At 43.4% G+C, this 19,957-nt stretch overlaps 1 protein-coding gene across 2 annotated transcripts; it reads left to right on the forward strand.

Annotated features, from left to right (window-relative positions):
• Positions 1-679: 679 nt before the first annotated feature.
• Positions 680-14,703, forward strand: UPL6 (ubiquitin protein ligase 6). Of its 2 annotated transcripts, none has more exons than XM_087515054.1 (27): positions 680-837; positions 942-1,124; positions 2,079-2,165; positions 2,236-2,360; positions 2,933-3,044; positions 3,563-3,743; positions 4,335-4,514; positions 4,757-4,939; positions 5,833-5,902; positions 6,261-6,379; positions 6,464-6,768; positions 6,886-6,982; positions 7,121-7,264; positions 7,710-7,796; positions 7,879-7,965; positions 8,056-8,196; positions 8,306-8,431; positions 8,546-8,644; positions 9,409-9,476; positions 9,825-9,891; positions 10,234-10,404; positions 10,480-10,569; positions 12,843-12,923; positions 13,590-13,663; positions 13,949-14,020; positions 14,095-14,184; positions 14,299-14,703. In XM_087515054.1, the coding sequence occupies exons 6-27, from the start codon at positions 3,588-3,590 to the stop codon at positions 14,363-14,365; spliced, it is 2,574 nt and encodes an 857-aa protein (XP_087371180.1). In that variant the 5' UTR covers positions 680-837; positions 942-1,124; positions 2,079-2,165; positions 2,236-2,360; positions 2,933-3,044; positions 3,563-3,587; the 3' UTR covers positions 14,366-14,703. The 2 variants fall into 2 exon arrangements, with proteins under 2 accessions (XP_087371180.1, XP_048570079.1); XM_048714122.2 differs by having other exon boundaries at positions 705-837; positions 2,068-2,165.
• Positions 14,704-19,957: the final 5,254 nt, after the last annotated feature.

A 19,957-nucleotide genomic window follows, 5' to 3' on the forward strand; every position in this document is an offset into this window, starting at 1 on the left:
GCTCGCCACCCCTTAATCCTTCTGGAGAACATGACTGAAGGATGGAGGGTCTGATCCTGCGGCAAAGATCTCGGATCTAGGAAGGTAGGCGTTGGATCTGGTGCATCCAAGCGAGATGATACGAGGGAGGTGGGAGCTCACCGACGAGATGGAGGGAGAAGCTTGTCGGCGACAGTCCCTAAACACCGCGTGCTTTTTTTCTTTCTCTCACAGCGAGAGTCGGGAGCGAAATGTGTTTTTCTAAGTGGGATTATGTGAGCTATTGAGGGCTTGTCTACTTATTCCGCAAATAGATGGCACTCATCCACGGGCGTCCACATACATGATTATGCGGGCTAAATTATAAGACTCCGCAACACACTTTCATTTACATGTTGAAGTAAGATATGTAATTCTTATATACTACTCCCTTCGTTTCGATTTCCTCGTCGTGGTTTTAGTTTTGAAATAGATGTGATCGGAGTATATGTGCAGTATATTAAGTTTGTGAATCGGCAATGCCATTCTGGTATGCAACCCGTCAGTACCACTGTACCTGTAAAAGAAGTTCCTCACTGGACGGCCGTGAGCACGTCCACGTCAGCGCGCATCACGCGTCCACGCCCACGTCATTGCCTGCGCCGGGTTGCACTCGCACCATGGTGGGGGTAGAACCGTCAGACCAAAATAACCACCCACCCCATTCTCTTCTCCCCGCAAGCCCGAGACCCGCACCCATCTCGCGTCCTCCTCTTTCCCCTCCCGACTCGCAGCTTCGAAAGTCGGTCGCCGCATCCCCTTCCTCTCCAAGTCCCCGCCGCAAACCCTAGCCCCCCGATCGAGCCGAGCCCCATTCCGGTACGCCCCGATCGGCCTCGCATCCTCGCCCACCCCCAATTTGGGCGGATTTTCTGCGTTTTTTTTTCGTGATTTTTACCTGAGGTGGTGGTGGTGGTGAGCAGGCAGGCGGGCAGGGCGGCGCAGGGATGTTCTTCTCCGGCGACCCGACGTCGAGGAAGCGGGTGGACCTGGGCGGGCGGAGCAACAAGGAGCGCGACCGCCAGGTGCTGCTCGAGCAGACGCGCGAGGAGCGCCGCCGCCGCCTCGCACTGCGCCTCCAGAACTCCTCCGCCACCAAGATCCAGGTATGTTTGCAGCTACGCGCGAGTAGTCGGTGAATCGTGATTGCGAGGTGTGGGGTCTTCGTTGCGAGCAGGTTGGCGCTCGAGAGTCGAGGGAGGGTTTATGCGTTTCTCCAGTGCGTTGAGAGTTCACACTTGAGATCCAGTCCTTTGATCATTTTGGCCTTGGATGGGTGTTTTGGTTCCTGTGGTCGGAGCGGAGAGCCATGCCACGTTAGAGCTTAGCTGTGGAGCCTGTGTGGCTTCTCGACATTGTGTAAAGTTTTAGCTTGAAAATTTCTACTGGATGCATCATATCGTTAGTGTATTTAATATGTATGTGTGCGTGATCACCTTGGTAGAGGGGATACGTTGTAGTAGGCTTGTAGCAACACCTAGCCGGCATGCTCTATTTATTTATTTATTTGTTTTGGCATGGTGTGTCGAGGACATTTGGGGGGATTCGGGCTGCGTAGACTGTAGAGAAAATATAGCGGTTTGTATTACTTCGCAGGGTGTGATGTGGCAAATCAAGTGTGGTATGCATGTGCTCCGCTTGGGGTCACTAGCGTTGATAGTTGAGAAACTTAAAATGATCTCCCTTTTTGGTTTGTCCGCTTTATGTTTAAAAAGTTCATGCACGTTGTGCACCTTCGTGGACTACGGATAACAGTTAACCTAACTTTTTGTTAAACCACCATCCTGTTTCTAGTGACAAACTGTCGCGCTGCCTTTTTCCTATATACCCCCCCCCCCCCCCCCCCCCCCCCCCCCCGCGTCCGGAAAAAGGTTGTCTCTCAAATAGATGTATCTAGCACCAAGTTAGTGCTACATACATTCATTTGAGGGACAAGCTTTTTCGGACGGAGGGAGTATGTCCCAAGGATTTTTTGAGCTCCATGTGTGTTTTCCTAGATACATACATTCTATGTTCTCAAAATGGAACTTGACTAATTATGAGCTACAGAAATGCTTCAGAGGGAGGAAGGCGTTCGAATTGGCACGCTTGGAAGTTCGAAAGAACTTTTGTTCTACTTTTGGGGAACACTGCCAGAGGGTAGATAGGTAAGCATTACACCAAAGATTAAATTTATCCTTTTCTTGCCTCTCTCTGACTATCTTGTTACTAAATCAGGAACTGCTTTGGCAATAATTCTGATTTTCTTCGCCAATTGCTGTTCTTCTTCAATGCAAGTAAAGACAGTGATATTGCTATACTTTCTCAAGTCTGCAGCTTACTTCTGCAGTATGTTAAGCATGGTATGTATCATGCTACTGTTTACGAATGTTTGGCTATTCATTGTATTGTATGCAACTATTATCCTACTGCTTCTTAGGACTTATGGTGCCCTTAAGCATATATGCTAAGTTCCTAGTGCTATTGGGTATTGACCCTCTGTCTCTATATATTGATCAGAGATGATTTTATCTCAGTTTCTTTAGTATATGTTCATCCATCCCTGTATGATACTGCAATACAGGTATCTTATTCTCAACTTAGAGCCTTATTCCTGAGCTGATTAGCACTGTCCTGTTTTCCTAGGCACAAAGACCTATTTTTTGTTAACTATGTTTCTTGAGTAACATTCAACTGATGTGAAGTTAAGTTTCTCTTAACTTTGATGTTATCAATTCATCTGCGAAGTCCCTCCCTTAGTCAGTTATTAGACATTTCTAGATAATACAATATATTGTCTGCTTACTCTACTAGTGTGCAGCCTCATCAGCATGTTACTGTTCCTTTTCACTGAATACCTCATCGACATGATACTATTTGATACTATTTTTTACTATGGCACTGGCTATAAATTCTCTTTTGCCTTATGTTGTAGGGGATGTTGTAAGTCTCTTTGCGGGTGTAGATTACTCCTCAGTGGAACCAGTTGTAATTCATAGGGTTAAAAGACTTGCACTCATCTGTGTGCATGCTGTTCATCAGAAGAGGTGGGTTAAAAAATCGAATGCTGGTACTTAAATATTTCTTTAGGATGTTCTTGTTTTTTATGGCACATTTCAAAATTAGATTTATTCATCTTAAGTGGAGGATGAATACTCCCTGAAGTATTGTTTCTGTGAATGACTAAGTTCCAACAACAAGGATTCATTAAATCAAAAAAATTGAATGAATTTCATTAACAGAACATTTTTTACCCCGATCTTACAATTTCTTCTGAATATACAACTGTGTTGAACCAAACATTCAGTTAGCATCTCATGCAAGGGAAGTCCTACACCTTAATATGGTATAAATTTTATTTTGTGATGTCAGTAGAGGAAAACTATGCTGGATATATTTGCTTTGTTTATTGGTATTGTGCCTATTCACTTTGTTTCTTATGTCCTGCTTCATTTTTCTTTCTGTAATTGTGTGGCTCATCTCCAGGCTCGTGGAGATGCTATTTTTCTATCACCCAAATGAAATGAACAACGCTTCATTTGACTTATTTATTATATTTTGATAGGTATGATTGGAATAATCAACTTTTGATGTCAGTGCAAAGCACATCAATGCCTTTTGTCCAATTACTAGAAACTGTGGCTTGTTTGATAAATCCTAAACTGCCGTGGAACTGCAAAGTAGTTGGGTATCTTCAGCAGAAAAAGATTTATTGCTTATTTCGGGGAATTATCAGTGCAGTACCGGTATGTTCTATTCCAGTATTGGCTGATATTTTGTTGTTACCAGCGTCTCTTACTTTTTTAGGGACTTATTGACCACAATATATAATCATTGAATAAGTCTGCTTTCAGTTGAAGGAATATGCCTGCATCAATACTGTTCTTCTGATCATACATACCGACCTTTTCCATGATCAGTATCCTCACATAGTTCTTTATCACTTGCACATATCTGTATACATCCTACTACAAGGTGTTGTTACTGTCCCGATATACAACCTAAACTAATATAATATATTCCTTTATCACTTTGGCTATACTCATCTCGTAGTTCTAAGATTCTTCTCCAAAGCAATTACAACTTTACAAGGCAATGAACCACACGATGGAAAGTGAAACTTGAATACAAAGAGAATACATTTAGTTTTTATTTAGTATCTGTCTTTAAAGACTCGAAGCGACAAACTTCTATTCTCTTGGCAAACAAACATAAGAAAGCATGGCAACAGCTATCATTAGCTTGGTTCTGATTTGCATTCGTTGGTATGTCCAAGTGCAGTAGCGTTTAGTTATTCTTCTTTGATTTGTTTTGTGATGGATTTGATTGTTATCCAGCAAAATGCAAGAAATATGGAGCACTGTGATATATCTGCGCTGGAGCAAGTTCTCATGCTTACTGCTTCACATGTTGGTGATAATCAATGTTGTTGTCCAGCTGTGGATCCAAGATGGAGTTTTTCCTCGCAGCTTCTATCCATTCCTTTTCTCTGGCATCGTTTGCCACACTTCAAGAAGGTGAGCTGTTTCCATGATTTCTTGTTTGATATATCTTTTTTCCTGAAGACAAACTGCAAAATGTTTTGTTTGATGCTGGAAATACGACAACTGTCATTGCATCTGAATTAGACTGTCTTGAATGAAGCTTTATTATGAATTTTTATAATTTCTCCACTAGAAACTTCTTCAAGGAGTGATGTGCTTTAACTAATTATTTCAATGGCTGTATCTTTGATCATTCTTATTGCTTGTTATTCCAGGTTTTCTCTGCTAATGGGCTCAGCAAATATTATATTCATCAGATAGCTTGCTATTTGCCCAGTCGTGCTGATGTTCTCCCTAATGATATATCAGCTAAACAGCCAGGATATGCGTGTGTTCTTGCAAATGTACTCGAAGCTGCAACTTGGATTTTGTCTGAACCAAAGTTCGCTTCTGATAGAGTACGCGTCTACTGCTTCTACCTTTCGAGTTGCTACATCATTTTGTTTAGTTAGCGGGTAACTGACGATATTAAAGAAGGTCAAAATGTTTAAAAAGACCCTATAATTAGGGGCAGTATCAGTAAGGTTCCTGTACATGAAAACATTCTTTGCAAGTCGTGGTCTATTTCCAAAAGCATTACGTAGGTGGTTAGGCCCCAGCGTTTGCTTTTACACATTTATTTTTTCTTTTCCAATTTTTGAGCGAAGGCTGGAAGTTTGAGTCGGCAGGGAAATTTATTTGCTCCATGACAATTGCTATCCTATTTTCCTTCTTGAGTTATCATTTATGAGAATGATTATGTTACATGAATTATGCACTTTACATATATTTTTTCTACCGTCTATTCTTCATACAAGTGGGATTAGCGTTGTGGAAAAATGGCAGTGACAGAATGGAAAAGCTTCCATGTAACTAAAAATTGTCATACTGCAGATATTCCCTGAATTTTTTGTGTCAAAGTTGCAGCAAGGCTTTTGTAGGTTCTAGCTCTTATTGTGTCAACTGTTAAGCTTGTGTTACACTGCAAATCCTTAATTGACCATATATGTTGTTCATTATATATGTCTCTTCAGTATTCTCTTGTAATTTTTTATGCTGGTTCTTTTGATTTATATGATGAGCATTTATTTGTGTCAAAGGATTCCCAAGCAAATGTGTTTTTCTGCTTGTGGAGCTTTACATGTATGTATATATTTTGACATTTCGTTTTCACATATGTGATATCATCTTGGTTGTGGAGCTATTTTTGTTCCATTTTCTGTTGCATGTTTGTTTGTGGATAGCTGAAGATATTGAAGCCATTTAATTATTATATGTTATGATTTTTCTGTATATGTTCTTTCCAAATCAGGCGGCTGACATCATTGCTGTTTCCACGTCATTATTGGATGCGTTGCCAACGATCACTTCAGCTACCGAAAGTAAGCTACACGGCAGCAAACAAATCAGCTTCCATCTTTTGGCAGTACAGTTTGTTAGTTTTTATGCAGCATCTTATTGTCATTAATTTGTATTGGGGCTCCTTGTGACAGTGAGAAAATTCTTGTAAACTGCAATTCATTCTACCTGATTTTTTAAAGCATCTTTTCTGTTATAAGTTATTGTGATTATATGACTCATTATTTTGGTTATACAAAACTTGGAAGTAGAACAAAAGAATATTAATATAATTTGGTCTTTTGGCTTAAGATGTGTTCTTATTGCACACCCCCTTAACTTTAAGTATCTTTCAGTAATGGAGTCTTATGTCAGCTGTGTTTCTTTATGGACTATGTACAGGGGCAGATGATGACGATGACATGGCCATGGATGTCGACGTTAAAGACGAGCTTGATATTGATTTGCAAAAACAGATAATGGCAGCATTTGATTCAAATACAAAGTTACTTGAACATTTGGTAAGCAGAACACCCATACCTTCAAAGTTATAGGGCTCCATATTTTTCTTTCTCCTGTTTGACCCTAACCTGTATCATGCATAGGTGAATGCTCTGTTCACAGGCACCTTAAGCACAAACTATTCTGATCCATCTGGGCCATCAGATGCTGAAGTGGAAGCTGTAGGGTCTATCTGTGCTTTTCTTCATGTCATGTTCAGCACATTGCCTCTGGATGTAACTATGACTGCGCTGGCCTATCGTACTGACATTGTTCCTGCACTATGGAACTTTATAAAGCGATGCCACGAAAACCAAAGATGGCCATATTTTTCCAAGTATATCTCTCCTTTGCCTGTAGATGCTCCTGGTTGGCTCCTGCCTGTGTCTGTATTCTGTCCCATATACAAGTAAGACAGCTTATTTCAATTTTTCATGAACTGTTGCTTGCCAATCCTTAATTTGGTTTTCGTGCTTTTCTTGTCAGGGACACATTATTAATGCTTTGTTATTTTACCCTGTTCCAGGTACATGTTAAAGATCGTTGATAACGAGGAATTCTATGAGCAGGAGAAACCTCTTTCACTTAAAGATTTGAAGGCCCTGGTCCTCATTTTAAAGCAGGTATATACACAAGACAATATCATTACTGTCATTGTTAGCCATCCAATGTTGAATTTTTAATTTTAAGACAACAGAGCTGTTGCTGATATATTATCATGTTTGGTGTTACATTGACATGAACTCAACTTCATTTTGCAGGCTTTATGGCAACTTCTTTGGATTATTCCTTCACATACATCTCCTAGCCAGAAAGCATTGCCCAATCCTTTAGGCCTTAAGAAAATGTCCATCGACAGTCTTAAGAGCCAGGCAAGGATTGGGTTATCTGAATTACTCACCCAGGTAGATATCTTGCATTGACATCCTGTTTCTGTATGGTATCCGTTCCTTGCCATGATGCTTTGAACCATAACGCTTATATCGAGGTGCCGGGAAAAATGCCAATGATACTGTTGTTTCACTACTTGTTATATACTGATGTATCTTTGGGCAGTGCACACACGATCAGCGGTTAGGAAAGAGTTCTTGCTTCTTTGAATTTCATATTGCAATCGCTTTGAATGGGTAGCCCATTGTTATTAAGCTGCAAGATTGTTGGTGTGAACACACTCTTTTATTCTTTACCAAACATAACTCCATTTTATTGGTTTTACCAACACAACCACTTCCAGTTTATCCTAGATTGTTTAGTTTAAATTCCGTGAAGCTGTTTTAAACAAGTGGTTGCTACTCCAGGTGTTGTTTTTTGGAGAGTATATTATGTAATAAAAATCGTTTGTAATTGCAGTTGCAAGACTGGAACAGCCGACTCCCATTCACTGCTGAAAGTGATTTCTATTCTCAAGAAGCAACAAGTGAAAATTTTGTTTCTCAGGTAGTGGGCCTGTGTGCTGCTTGAATTACTGAAAACATATTTCAGAGGCACATCTATTCAGCATTGTGTACGTGTTTTTCAGGCGATACTTGGCAACACTCGAGCATCAGAGATTATAAAGCTTGCTCCCTTTTTGGCACCTTTTACCATTAGAGTTAAAATATTTACTGTAAGTCATTACCGATTTCTCTGTGAACATTGAATAAGACTGGTGCGTCTTTTAGGATAATATCTTAGAAGTTTCTCTTTCTGTGAGCAGTCACAATTGGCAAATTCTAAACAATCGATGGCATCTCATTCTGCCTTGACAAGACATCGGTTTAAAATAAGAAGAAGTCGACTCCTCGAAGATGCTTTTGATCAGCTAAGCTTGCTCTCTGAAGAAGATCTTAAAGGACCAGTATGATCATGAGATCTTTCACCTTTTCTCCTTAGTGGATTAATTCAGATTTTGCTAAGACACAGGAAACCATCGTTCTCCTTTTTGAATGAAAATTTGATGCTTGTAGATCCGAGTATCATTTGTTAATGAGCATGGTGTGGAAGAAGCTGGAATTGATGGAGGTGGAATTTTCAAAGATTTCATGGAAAATATCACTCGTGCTGCTTTTGATGTGCAGTATGGCCTATTCAAGGTATCTGCTCTTTTATGCTATTTCATTGATCCAGTATAAGTTCGCCAGTTATAGAACTCACAATCATAGTAATGTCTTTAAGTTACAACACCTCACACAATTTCCCTTATGTAGGAAACAGTCGACCATGTTCTGTACCCCAACCCTGGATCAGGATTGGTTCATGAGCAGCATCTGCAGTATTTCCATTTTCTTGGAAGTCTCCTTGGGAAGGTACTTCAATGATATGTTGTGTTTCTAGAGGGAAATGTCTTTTGTGCTTGAAGCTGTTAGTATTCACTCTGTCGCAATATGGTAGGTAGCAGCAATATAAAATATGGGTGCCATAACTGTTGTAAACGACATTTGGCAGCTAATAGCCTAATAGATTTCTGATCAGATGTCTATATCCTATAATATGCTATGTATTCGAGAATTTGACTAATAGAAAGAAAATGAAGAGTACAACAAATGGTTATATTGTGAGGTTCTGCAATTATGTCAGTGCAAATCACATGCGCTGCTCAATATCGGCTTGCATATTTTGAATAATCTGCCGATATGGTGCACACGTTGCCCTAGAGTGATTTGCATGTGTTGATACATTTTAATGTCGGGTAGCGCATGTCAGTGGGGTTTCTATCATTCTATGGAGCTGTTTGGTCTGCATAGTCTTCTAAAGTTACATCTTTCTTAAGTTAAGATTTCGTTATAGTATCAACTTGCTTTTCTGAATATGTGTTTCTTTGGAGTCTGGACACATGCCTGTAGCTTGTAAAAGAACGCCATAGATATGCGAATCGATAATACACATCTATCAATGAGAAAGTTGGTAATGTAGTCTAGAGTAGCCTTATTCGGTGCTGAAGGCTGTAATCTGATTTTCTATTTCTTTGCGTCGAATTTCTGGAAGGCCAACCCCATTAGTTATGCATACTTTTTAGCAGACGGACAATAATTGGGTATCATCTGAAATGTGCTTGATTAATGTTTTCCAGGCAATGTATGAGGGCATACTTGTTGATCTGCCATTTGCAACCTTCTTCTTGAGCAAGCTGAAAGAGAAGTAACTCTTTCTCTCCCACCCTCCCTCTGTCCCTCCCCTCTTAAGCAAGTTGCAATAGAAATACTTGTGTTTGTGTTGACCTGGATTATTGAATGGATAAAATTTATTTTAAGTAAACTAATGCAAATATAGCAAGATTTAGTTGTGAACCCTGGGCGATTGTGAATTTGACGTTCACTACAATCTAATTAAACAGGGGGTGGTTGGGTAAAAGGTTCAATATTGTTATGATTTTGCTCTTCTATGAATCTGCCAACAATCATTATGTCACATTATAATTCCATCATGCTGTTTGTGTTTCACTTTTAATGAGTTTACCATTAATATCTGATTTTCACCACCAACCAGGTCTAACTTCTTGAACGATCTGCCTTCCTTGGATCCAGAGTTGTATCGACATCTTCTATTTTTGAAGGTCGGAATCTATTTTCAATTTGTGAAGAAGAAATTGGTCATTGACATGCTTAGAAGTCGAGAATCTTTCTAAATGTTGCATGTCTTTGAGCTGCTGTTTTGATACACGACTGCTGAAGTGCTCATCTTTTGATTTAAGTTTTGTTAATGTGGTCTGAAGCTAATATATGAAAGTTTTGGCTTCAATTGTGTGGCTGCAATCCATATATTTGTGGCCGTATTGTGTTCTTGTAGCATGAGATACTTCATAGGATACGGCCATGTAGGGACCAACTATAATATAAAGCTCCTTGTCATCTGATGTGCATTTTGCCGTGTTCTGACCTCTCCTTTCTATGCTTAGCATTACAAGGGCGACCTCTCAGATTTGGAGTTGTACTTCGTTATCGTGAATAATGAATATGGTGAACAAGCTGAAGAAGAGCTCCTTCCTGGTGGGAGAGAGATGCGTGTTACTAATCAGAATGTTATTACGTTTATCCACCTTGTTGCCAACCATCGATTAAACTATCAGGTAAAATTATTTTGTCCTGTCATTTGCTTGTCATGTATTGTTTTGACAAACAATTTGCTTTTGTTTTGATCACAGATCCGTGGACAAGGTAGACATTTTCTAAGAGGTTTTCAAAAACTTATACCAAAGGAATGGATTGATATGTTCAATGAACATGAAATTCAGGTACTTCGCTTTACCTACTTGTTTTACCATTGCAAATAAGAGCATTATACTATTGCAAATAAGAGCATTATACCATTGCAAAGAAAAAAGTCCATTTTACTCCCCTGAACAGTGGGTGGTTTACTTTACCCCCTAATCTATTTTTTGGCTCCTTCTAGACCCCAAACAAAACCAAACCGGACAAAACACCCCCCAGCTGGTTTGTCTCCATTCGATGCTGATGTGGCACAGTCAACGGCGGTTTTGACCGGGGTGGGGCCTACTTGTCAGGTTGGACTGTTATAGAGCTGCCGTTGCGACCAGGGAAGACCAGCTGTGCGCAGGTGCGCCAGCGGGGCGGCGCAACGCTGCAACCTGCGGGGACGAGCATGCCAATGCGGAGCGCGGCGGCATACAAGAGCGGTACAGCGCATAGGAGCAGCCGAGCAGGAGCACGACGGTACGTGGGTGCAGCAAGGCGGACGCGGACCAGGACGAGGAGCAGGGCTGCTTCGAGTAGCTGACGACCATGCCAAATAGCCGGCGTTTACATTTTCTCCTCGATGCCGCCGGCGGCCCTGCTGCACATGCCCCTCGCCAGTATGCGGCAGCAGCCGGTGCCGCCTCGTGCTCCGCAACGTCATCTGCCACGCCCGCCCCGACGAGCTGCTCGCCATCGTCGGGCCCAGCGGAGACGGCAATTCCATGCTGCTTGAGATCCTCTCCGGCCGTCTCAAGCCGAGCTCCTCCCCTCCTACTGACCTCCGCGTCAATGGCTCCCCTGTCGACACCGTGGCCCTGCGCCGCCTCTTCGCGCTCCTCACCGTGCGCGAGACGCTCCACTTCAGCGCACGCCTCCGGCCGCCTCGGTTCGGACGCGTACGACCCCGCCGGTCGACGCGCTCGTCGACGACCTCGCCCTGACCCGCATCGCGGACGCCAGGGTCAAGGACCTCTCTGCTCGCCATCGTCAGCCCCAGCGGCGCCTGCCACCTTCCAAGAAGACCAGCACGTACATGGTATCATCATGTGCCACTCCACTCCAAGCTCACACTCCCATGCCCATGTACGCCCACCGAGCAAGCCAAACTAAGCTCAGCCAAGCCCAATCATTCAAGCTTCACCCGAGCTTCAGCCAACACAAACCATAAAGCTAGCAACCACGAAGCTTATCGTCTTCCATGCATCCGGCAGGTAAAGCACCACCTTTACTAGCAACCATCCAGAAGACGACGAGCTAGCGAGCGAATCAATGAAGAGCGGAGGAGGAGTAGAAAGCAGCAGGTGCGAGGTGGAGGCCGCGGGCATCACTGTCTCCGCCCTGCCTCACCCGCTCAAGATATGGAGCAGGCCCGACGACCTCCTCGACGCCACCGGCGACCCTGCTGCGCCCGCACCTCTGCTGGTGAGCCGCAGCAGCCGGTGCCGCCTAGTGCTCCGCAACTTCAGCTGCCGCGCTCGCCCCGGCGAGCTGCTTGCCATCATCGGACCCAGCGGCGCTGGCAAGTCTATGCTGCTCGAAATCCTCTCCGGCCGCCTTGAGCCCAGCTCCTCCCGTCCTACTGACCTCCGCGTCAATGACTCGCCTGTGGACGCCGCGGCCCTGCGCCCACTCTGCGTCTACGTCACCCAGCATGACGTCCTTTGCCCGCTGCTCACACAGTTCGCGAGACGCTCCACTTCAGCGCGCGCCTCCGCCTCGGTCAGGATGTGTACAACCTGCCACGGGAACTGTCTGATCCAGATCGCAACGGGAACGGCAGTTCTATAACAGTCCAACCTGACAAGTAGGCCCCACCCTGATCAAAACCGCCGTTGGACCGTGCCACATCAACATCGAATGGAGACAAACCAGCCGGGGGGTGTTTTGTCCGGTTTTGTTTTGTTTGGGGTCTAGAAGGAGCCAAAAAATAGATCAGGGGGTAAAGTGAACCACCCACTTTGTTCAGGGGAGTAAAATGGACTTTTTTCCATTGCAAGTAAGATATGTTTATTAAGTACTTCGCTTTACCTAGTTGCTTTATTACATTTTTTCTTTCAAAATAACATATGTTTATTAAGTAAATGCAGTGTGACTTTACATCTGGATATCAAATGGCATGTGCCCATTTGGATTTATTTTGTTGTTTCCCTGTAGTCAACAGTAACATGTTACGTTTATATGCAGCTGTAGTTTCTGAATTGCATCGTTTTGTGCATATTTATTGTATTTAAAAGGGCACTTATTCCTAGAATTAGTATATGTATTCACTTCTTAATTTTCTGCTGTTGTCTTGCGTATTTTGCTCCTGCAGCTTCTCATATCTGGCTCTCTGGAAAGTTTGGACATTGATGACTTGCGCTTAAACACCAACTATTCTGGAGGTTATCATCCGGTATGTTTCCTTTCTTCTGTAAGAAAATCTGTCATTCCATTACTCAAGAAGCAGCTAGTAATCATATTGAAAGTTGTGACAGGCTATTCTTCCATTACTTAATAGATGCTTTGTGGCCCACCCCTCAATTTGTTATAATAATTGGTAGTTGTGCCATGAGGATATTTTTTGTTTGCTTTTGGTGTGACAAAATATTAATATGCTGAGTAAGCAGGTGTGCCGAAACCAAGCTAATCCACTACTGGTGTCTTGTGCTTGAAAACAGTTTAGTCTTCATAAAAATAACAAGCTTTTTATGTAGCCGCAGCGCTTTGAGCTACTCTTGGCAAACCATCTACAGAACAGCTGTTTTTTTTTTTGTATTAGAGGGTTCACTATGTTCTTTGGTGAAAGTAGATTGTAGTAAGTTGGCCATCCACTTTGGGTCCTCAAAGATTTAATTCAATCTCTATCTAAACTAGCTAGTTGAGGCTATGTCCCAGCTTCAAAATAGACAATCTGAATTAGGATCCAGGATGGTTTTTATGGAATTTATTTAGATCACAATTTGGACAGCTGCACAGCACAAACACTAGTATTGTATCATGGGATCTGTATGTTTATTTTTTCATGTAATAGTGAGTTTTTTCCTACTTAAGAGAAGGATTGATAATACTTTTCTTTCAGGACCATGAGATTATCGATATGCTGTGGGAGGTTCTAAAGAGCTTCAGTTCAGATAATCAGAAAAAGTTTCTCAAGTAGGCCACTCTCCCTCTTTTTCATGGCATGAGCAATTCTTTATTCTGCTCGCGAGCTTTGTGCTAGTGTTTATTAGTTTTAATTATTGTCGTTAAACCTAGGATAAAGAGATTGTATGTTAAGCTTTGCTGATTGATTGATATATTTTCCCCTTTTACTTTAGGAGCTTGAATGTTCGAAATTCATCTCTTTCCTTGCGACTTCTCTATCTAAGCATGCTCTTTTGTTCATATCAAATCAATGTTCTTCTTACTCCCGTCACGTGGATGACATTAAATGCACAGGTTTGTGACTGGATGTTCTCGCGGGCCACTCCTTGGATTTGAGTACCTTGATCCTAAATTCTGCATTCAGAGGTTCAGTTTCCTGTATATCTATGTTTTATATTTGTTCTGTTGGAAAATTCATCTTGAACTCCTTTTTAATTTAGAGCTGGTGTCCCCGGCTTGGAGGAACATGGAGACCGTTTGCCCACCTCGGCTACTTGCATGAACCTTCTTAAGCTCCCTCCTTACAGAACGTCAGTAAACCATACTAACCACATTTTACGTTTGGCACGCTAGTTCCTTTACATTCTACCTGCTCATTGATTTGCTTCAACATGACAAACTCAATTCCTGGTTGTGTTGAACAGCAAGGAGCAGTTGCAAACCAAACTGTTGTATGCAATAAACTCGGAAGCCGGTTTCGATCTGAGCTAATTGCATTGTGGATTCGGACATTGTGCACAGTGTAGATAGTTGCTAGATAACAGCTTGAAGGCAACCAAGACCGAAGCACCTACGATTTGGGCCCAATTTGAAGCCCAACAAACAAAGGGCAGACATCTTAGGGTGGCTGGGGAATCAGAGGCGGCGCCTGCAACAGCTTAGCAGCCATGACAAGGCCGACCGGCGGAGACGGTGGTAAAGGCAAGCAAGCTTAGATGCTGTTGTAAGCAGCCATGAACATGTACATATGTATTAGTCGTTGTGATTGAATGGCCGCTTGTGGAATAATATAAGGGATGAATGAAATTGGTAGTTCGGAGTTCGTTAAATTTCAGTGTTACCCCAGGTATGCTTTAGTTGCCTGCTGGAGTTTAAGGGTTCGTTTACCTTTGTGTGGCCCCCTCTTGGCCTGGCTTCGCTGGTCTACGTTAGCGTTTGGCTATATACCCCTGCCCAGTAATGGTCATGATCAAGTACGCTATTTTAGACTGTTCTAAATCGTAAGAATTCAAGTTACTGGTGATTCCGCCGGATTTCAACCTGGAAAAGCAAACAAACTTAACCGTGTAGGAAAGGCCATTTTGGGGCATCTCAAATCGATAGCCAAAACGCCAGCCTTAGAACTTAATTCAGAACAATCTTCGGTATTGGGAAGCTGGTTTCTAAGAGCATCTCCAACAGGCGCCGGTCGCGCTGCGCGCAAAAAACACATGCCGCGCGCGCATCAGTTGATTTGGCGCGGCGCGCAACGCTGGTTCCAGCGGCCGCGCTAAACGCGCATCAGTTGATTTGGCGCGGCGCGCAGCGCTGGCTCCAGCGGCCGCGCTAAAATGCAGCGCGCGCGTCGCTCCAGCAGCGCGCGCGACTCGCTGGTGCATTGCATATGGCATATTTCAACACAAAATGATGCACGCGAGGCCACCCGCCGTCGAGGTCATCCGCGGTGGCATGAAGAGGCCGCGCGCGAGGCCGCTCGTCGGAGGAGCTCCGGCGGAGGCGAGGCCAATGCCACCCGGGCTAGGGTTTGTGGCGGCGGCGGGGGCGGGGGGGGGGGGGGGGGTCGCAGCTATAGGACGGGGTGAGCGGGGTGCCAGCGCGTGTGTCCATGGGTGCGGGTCGCTGGCGCCGACGCGCGCGGGGCTTTGAAGGGGAAGAAGAAGAGCGCAGCGCGAGCGTCGTGTGTGCCGCGCGCGGAAGCGGGCGCCGCAAATACACGGCGCGACGTATCGCTTCCTAGCGCGCGCCTAACTGCTTATACCGCGCGCGTGGTTATTGCCCGCCCGCTGGAGCCATCCGCCGGGTTGCGCGCGCGCTAAAATGGGAGATTTTGCGGCGCGGCGCCTGTTTAGCGTGCCTGTTGGAGATGCTCTAACGCATTTGAAGTGTCACAACAGTCGCCACCTCCTCCCTCCCTGTCCTTGGTTCCCCTCGCCAATGCTAGAGAACATTGGTTGAGCTAATTCTCAACACTAGTCAATGAAGGAGGTGGCGGGGTGGTCTCTGCTTCGGTGGATAGATGTCAACGAAGGAGGTGGCCGGGTGGTCTCTGCTTCGGTGGATAGATGTGATTTAGGGGAGGTCTCTGTTTGGTAGTGATGCGGAGCATTCTACAGTCATCTCCATGTATACTTCAACTACTCCCCAAACACCAAGTAGACATACGACAAGAGCTCGTGCACATGCCATTGGACATAAGGTGAACTCGCTTCGAAGTACGTCACCATCACAATGTAGACGCTCAAGAGGAGCACAAGAGAAGACCACGCGACAAGCACCACCAAGACGAAACTTCGGCGCCACCTTCAAGGCGACTGCATACACACACGGGCAATCCTTCCATCTTGGGCAATCCTTCCATCTTTGGAAGCACCCCATATTGGAAATATGCCCTAGAAGCAATAATATTATACTATTATATTTTTATTTTCATAATTAAGAGTTTATATTTCATGTCATAACTGTTATGATTCCGGAATATGCGATTTAGTGGAAAATTCATATGCACGTGTGGAATGATGAGCGGTAAATAATAGGTTCCCAGTCTTGCCTCTAAGACTGACTCAAGTGTTGTTGGTGATCATGTTTTCCGGATCTTAGGATATCGTTAAGTGTAAGATAGTTCTAAAACAACATTGAGAATATGACGTTAGAAGAACATCATATTGAATTGACCCAAAACTTGTTTGTTATACTTTGAGACAATATCATCTGAAATCAATTGTTATAACACAGAGTGTTAACATGTGTTTTAGTTCTAGACCATGAGAGTATCACAATCACTTCTTACCTGGACTTTGGGTTACTCAAACGTCATCTGTGACGTCGATCATAACGACAACTTATAGGTTCATCGAAAAGTTTGACAAGGGACTAGATAGCTCGAGAGTGGAATTTGCTCCTCCGATGATGAAGAGATATTCTTAGGGCCCTCTCGGTGTGACGGCGTCCATCATCATCTGGCCAGACACAGGTGATAACGTCATGGGGATGCTAGAATACTTCAACAAGAAAGAAGAACAAAACTGGTAACAAGGATAACGGTATAGTGAGCATGTGTATGACTCGGGAGGATACCGATGCACCTCGGGTTTTATAAAGTATCGTGAAGCAAATGGAACATCACATGATAACCATAGGTTCACTTGAATGCCATTCGTGTAATCATAGGGATCGATATGGACGTCCACAGTTCCGCTATCGGTCATTGAACGAAGGGGTTTCGTTCATGTCTATGTTATCGAACCTACAGGGTCACAAGTTTAAGGTAATCATAATCTGCTGAGTGTTAGTAGGACAGGAATAATGAGAATGTAATTATGATTGTTTCATTAATATTCAGAATAGTTCCAAGAGGAACCGAAAGCCTTTCGGGGTCACCGGAAGGGTTTCAGAGTTTATGGGGCAATACCGGGTATTCCCGATAGATAATATATAGATGGAAAATGTTTTTAGTGATGTTAAATTAATAATAAAAGGCCCTAGCAATTTTTAGGAGGCTTTTATATTTAATTTAGTATCAACGAGGTTTAAAAGGGCAAGTGGTGGAAGGAGAACCGGGCCACCATGGCCCATGTAGGGGAGGCGCCCCTTATTCCCTTGTGGTGAGGCCGAATTGGAGTGGGGGAGGACTCCTCCCCTTAGGCCAAGGTACTGATACATCTCTAACGTATCTATAATTTTTGATTGTTACATGATATTATAATATTAATCTTGGATGTTTATTATGCAATTATATATCATTTTTTTGGGACTAACCTATTAACCTAGTGCCTAGTGTCAGTGCTGTTTTTTGCTTGTTTTTGGCTTTTCAGAAAGTTAGTACCAAACGAAGTTCAAATGCTACAAAACTTTTTGATGATTTTTCTGGAGCAGAAGGGACGCTAGAAGCTTTGGGAGAAGACTTGAAGAGCCATGGGGGAGCGATAAGCCTGCCAGGCGCGGCCCAAGGGGGGCGCCCCCAGGCTTGTGGGCCCCTCGTGGCACCTCTTGACCTAATTCCAACTCTATAAATTCCCAAAAATTCCCAATACATCAGAGAGCCACCCAAAATATTTGTTCCGCCGCCGCAAGTTTTGTTCTTCGGAGATCCCATCTGGAGACCTTTTCCGGTACTTTGCGAGAATGGCAATCGATCACGGAGGGCCTCTACATCAACCTTGCTGCCCTTCCGATGATGTGTGAGTAGTTTACCACAGACCTAGGGTCCATAGCTAGTAGCGAGACAAGTTCTTCTCTCTCTTTGATCTTCAATACAAATGTTCTCCTCGATGTTCTTGGAGATCTATTCGATGCAATCCTTTTTTTGTGGTGTGTTTGTTGGGATCCGATGAATTGTGGGTTTATGATCAGATTATCTATGAATATTATTTGAGTCTTCTCTGAACTCTTTTATGCATGATTGTTATAGCTTTGTATATCTCTCCGATCCATCCGTTTGGTTTGGCATACTAGATTGATTTATCTTGCAATGGAAGAGGTGCTTTGTGATGTGTTCGATCTTGCTTTACTCAATCCCAGTGACAGAAAGGACATGACATGTACTTGTATCTGAAAGTGCTAGTGATCGACTAGAGGGGGGTGGGGGGGTGAATAGGCGATTTTTATGAAAGTCTTCAAAACATGTAAGTTTCGAAGACAAACGATAGAAATAAACCTATAACCATGCAGCGAAAGGTAGACTACACTAAGCAAGCCATAGTCAAGTATTCAATGAAATGAAAGCATAAAGACTAATAGCAACAAGGCAGTATAGATTAGGATGGAAGATAGTATGAAGCCAATCAGAACAAGCAGTCACGCAGTGAAGACAAATAGATAGTGCAAACAAGCAATGACTTCACAAGGACCAATCTGCAAATAAAGAGATGGAAAGGATAGAACCAGTGGCTCGTTGATGACAATGATTTGTTGGACCAGTTCCAGTTGCTGTGACAACTGTACGTCTGGTTAGGGAGGCTGAGATTTAACTCAGAAGACCGCGTCTTCACCTTATTCCCCTTGAGCTAAGGACACTCAGTCCTCGCCCAATCACTCTGGTAAGTCTTCAAGGTAGACTTCCAAACCTTCACAGACTTCGTTCACCGGCGATCCACAATGACTCTTGGATGCTCAGAAAGCGACGCCTAACCGGCTGGAGGATTCACAGTCCTCAAGTGTAATAAGTCTTCAGATCACACAGACAGGAAGACTTCAGTGATGCCTAACACTCTTTGGCTCTGGGTGTTTAGGGCTTTGTCCTCGCAAGGAATTCTCTCTCAAAGGCTTCGAGGTGGGTTGCTCTCAAACGACAAAAGCCGTACACTAACTCTGAGCAGCCAACCGTTTATGGTTGTAGGGGGTGGGCTATTTATAGCCACTAGGCAACCCGACCTGATTTGTCCGAAATGACACTGGGTCACTAAGGAACTGACACGTGTTCCAACGGTCAGATTTCAAACACACACGACAACTTTACTTGGGCTACAAGCAAAGCTGACTTATCCAGCTCTGGATAAGATTTGCTCTCATTGTCTTCGCACGAAGACATAGGATTTTGGTTAAGCATCACTTCAGTCATTCTGACTGGTTCACTTGGACCCCACTTAACAGTACGGTGGTTCCTATGACTCAACAAAGAAGAAAACGAAACAACGAAACAACTAAGTCTTCGCACTCCATAGTCTTCACGCGATGTCTTCTCTTGTCATAGTCTTCAATGTGAATGTCTTCACATACCACCTTTGACTTCAATGTCTTCATACATTTTTAAGGGTCATCTCTGGTAGATAAACCGAATCAATGAGGTACTTCTATCTATGTTATCCTGCAATTCTCACAAACACATTAGTCCCTCAACCAGGTTTGTCGTCAATACTCCAAAACCAACTAGGGGTGACACTAGATGCACTTACAATCTCCCCCTTTTTGGTGATTGATGACAAACCAGTTGAAGTTTTCAATGGGGAATAAAATATGTGAAATTGTAAAGGATAGGGTATTGTCTTCATAAGTGGCAAAGGCTCCCCCTGAAGATGTGCATATAATTAATTTGCTTTTGGAATGCAAATGCACATGGCAGGTTGTACTTGTGGAGATCCTCTTCAA

This window comes from Triticum urartu, chromosome 1A (assembly GCF_056163025.1).
Source record: "Triticum urartu cultivar PI428250 chromosome 1A, HENAU_Tu73, whole genome shotgun sequence".
Taxonomy (NCBI): Eukaryota; Viridiplantae; Streptophyta; class Magnoliopsida; order Poales; family Poaceae; genus Triticum; species Triticum urartu.

Coding starts and splice junctions, on each gene's coding strand:
- UPL6 (XM_048714122.2), top strand. CDS start 966: ATGTTCTTCTCCGGCGACCCGACGTCGAGGAAGCGGGTGGACCTGGGC. Junction 3,744..4,334: donor GAATTATCAGTGCAGTACCG/GTATGTTCTATT, acceptor ATTGTTATCCAG/CAAAATGCAAGAAATATGGA. Junction 9,477..9,824: donor TTGAGCAAGCTGAAAGAGAA/GTAACTCTTTCT, acceptor ACCACCAACCAG/GTCTAACTTCTTGAACGATC.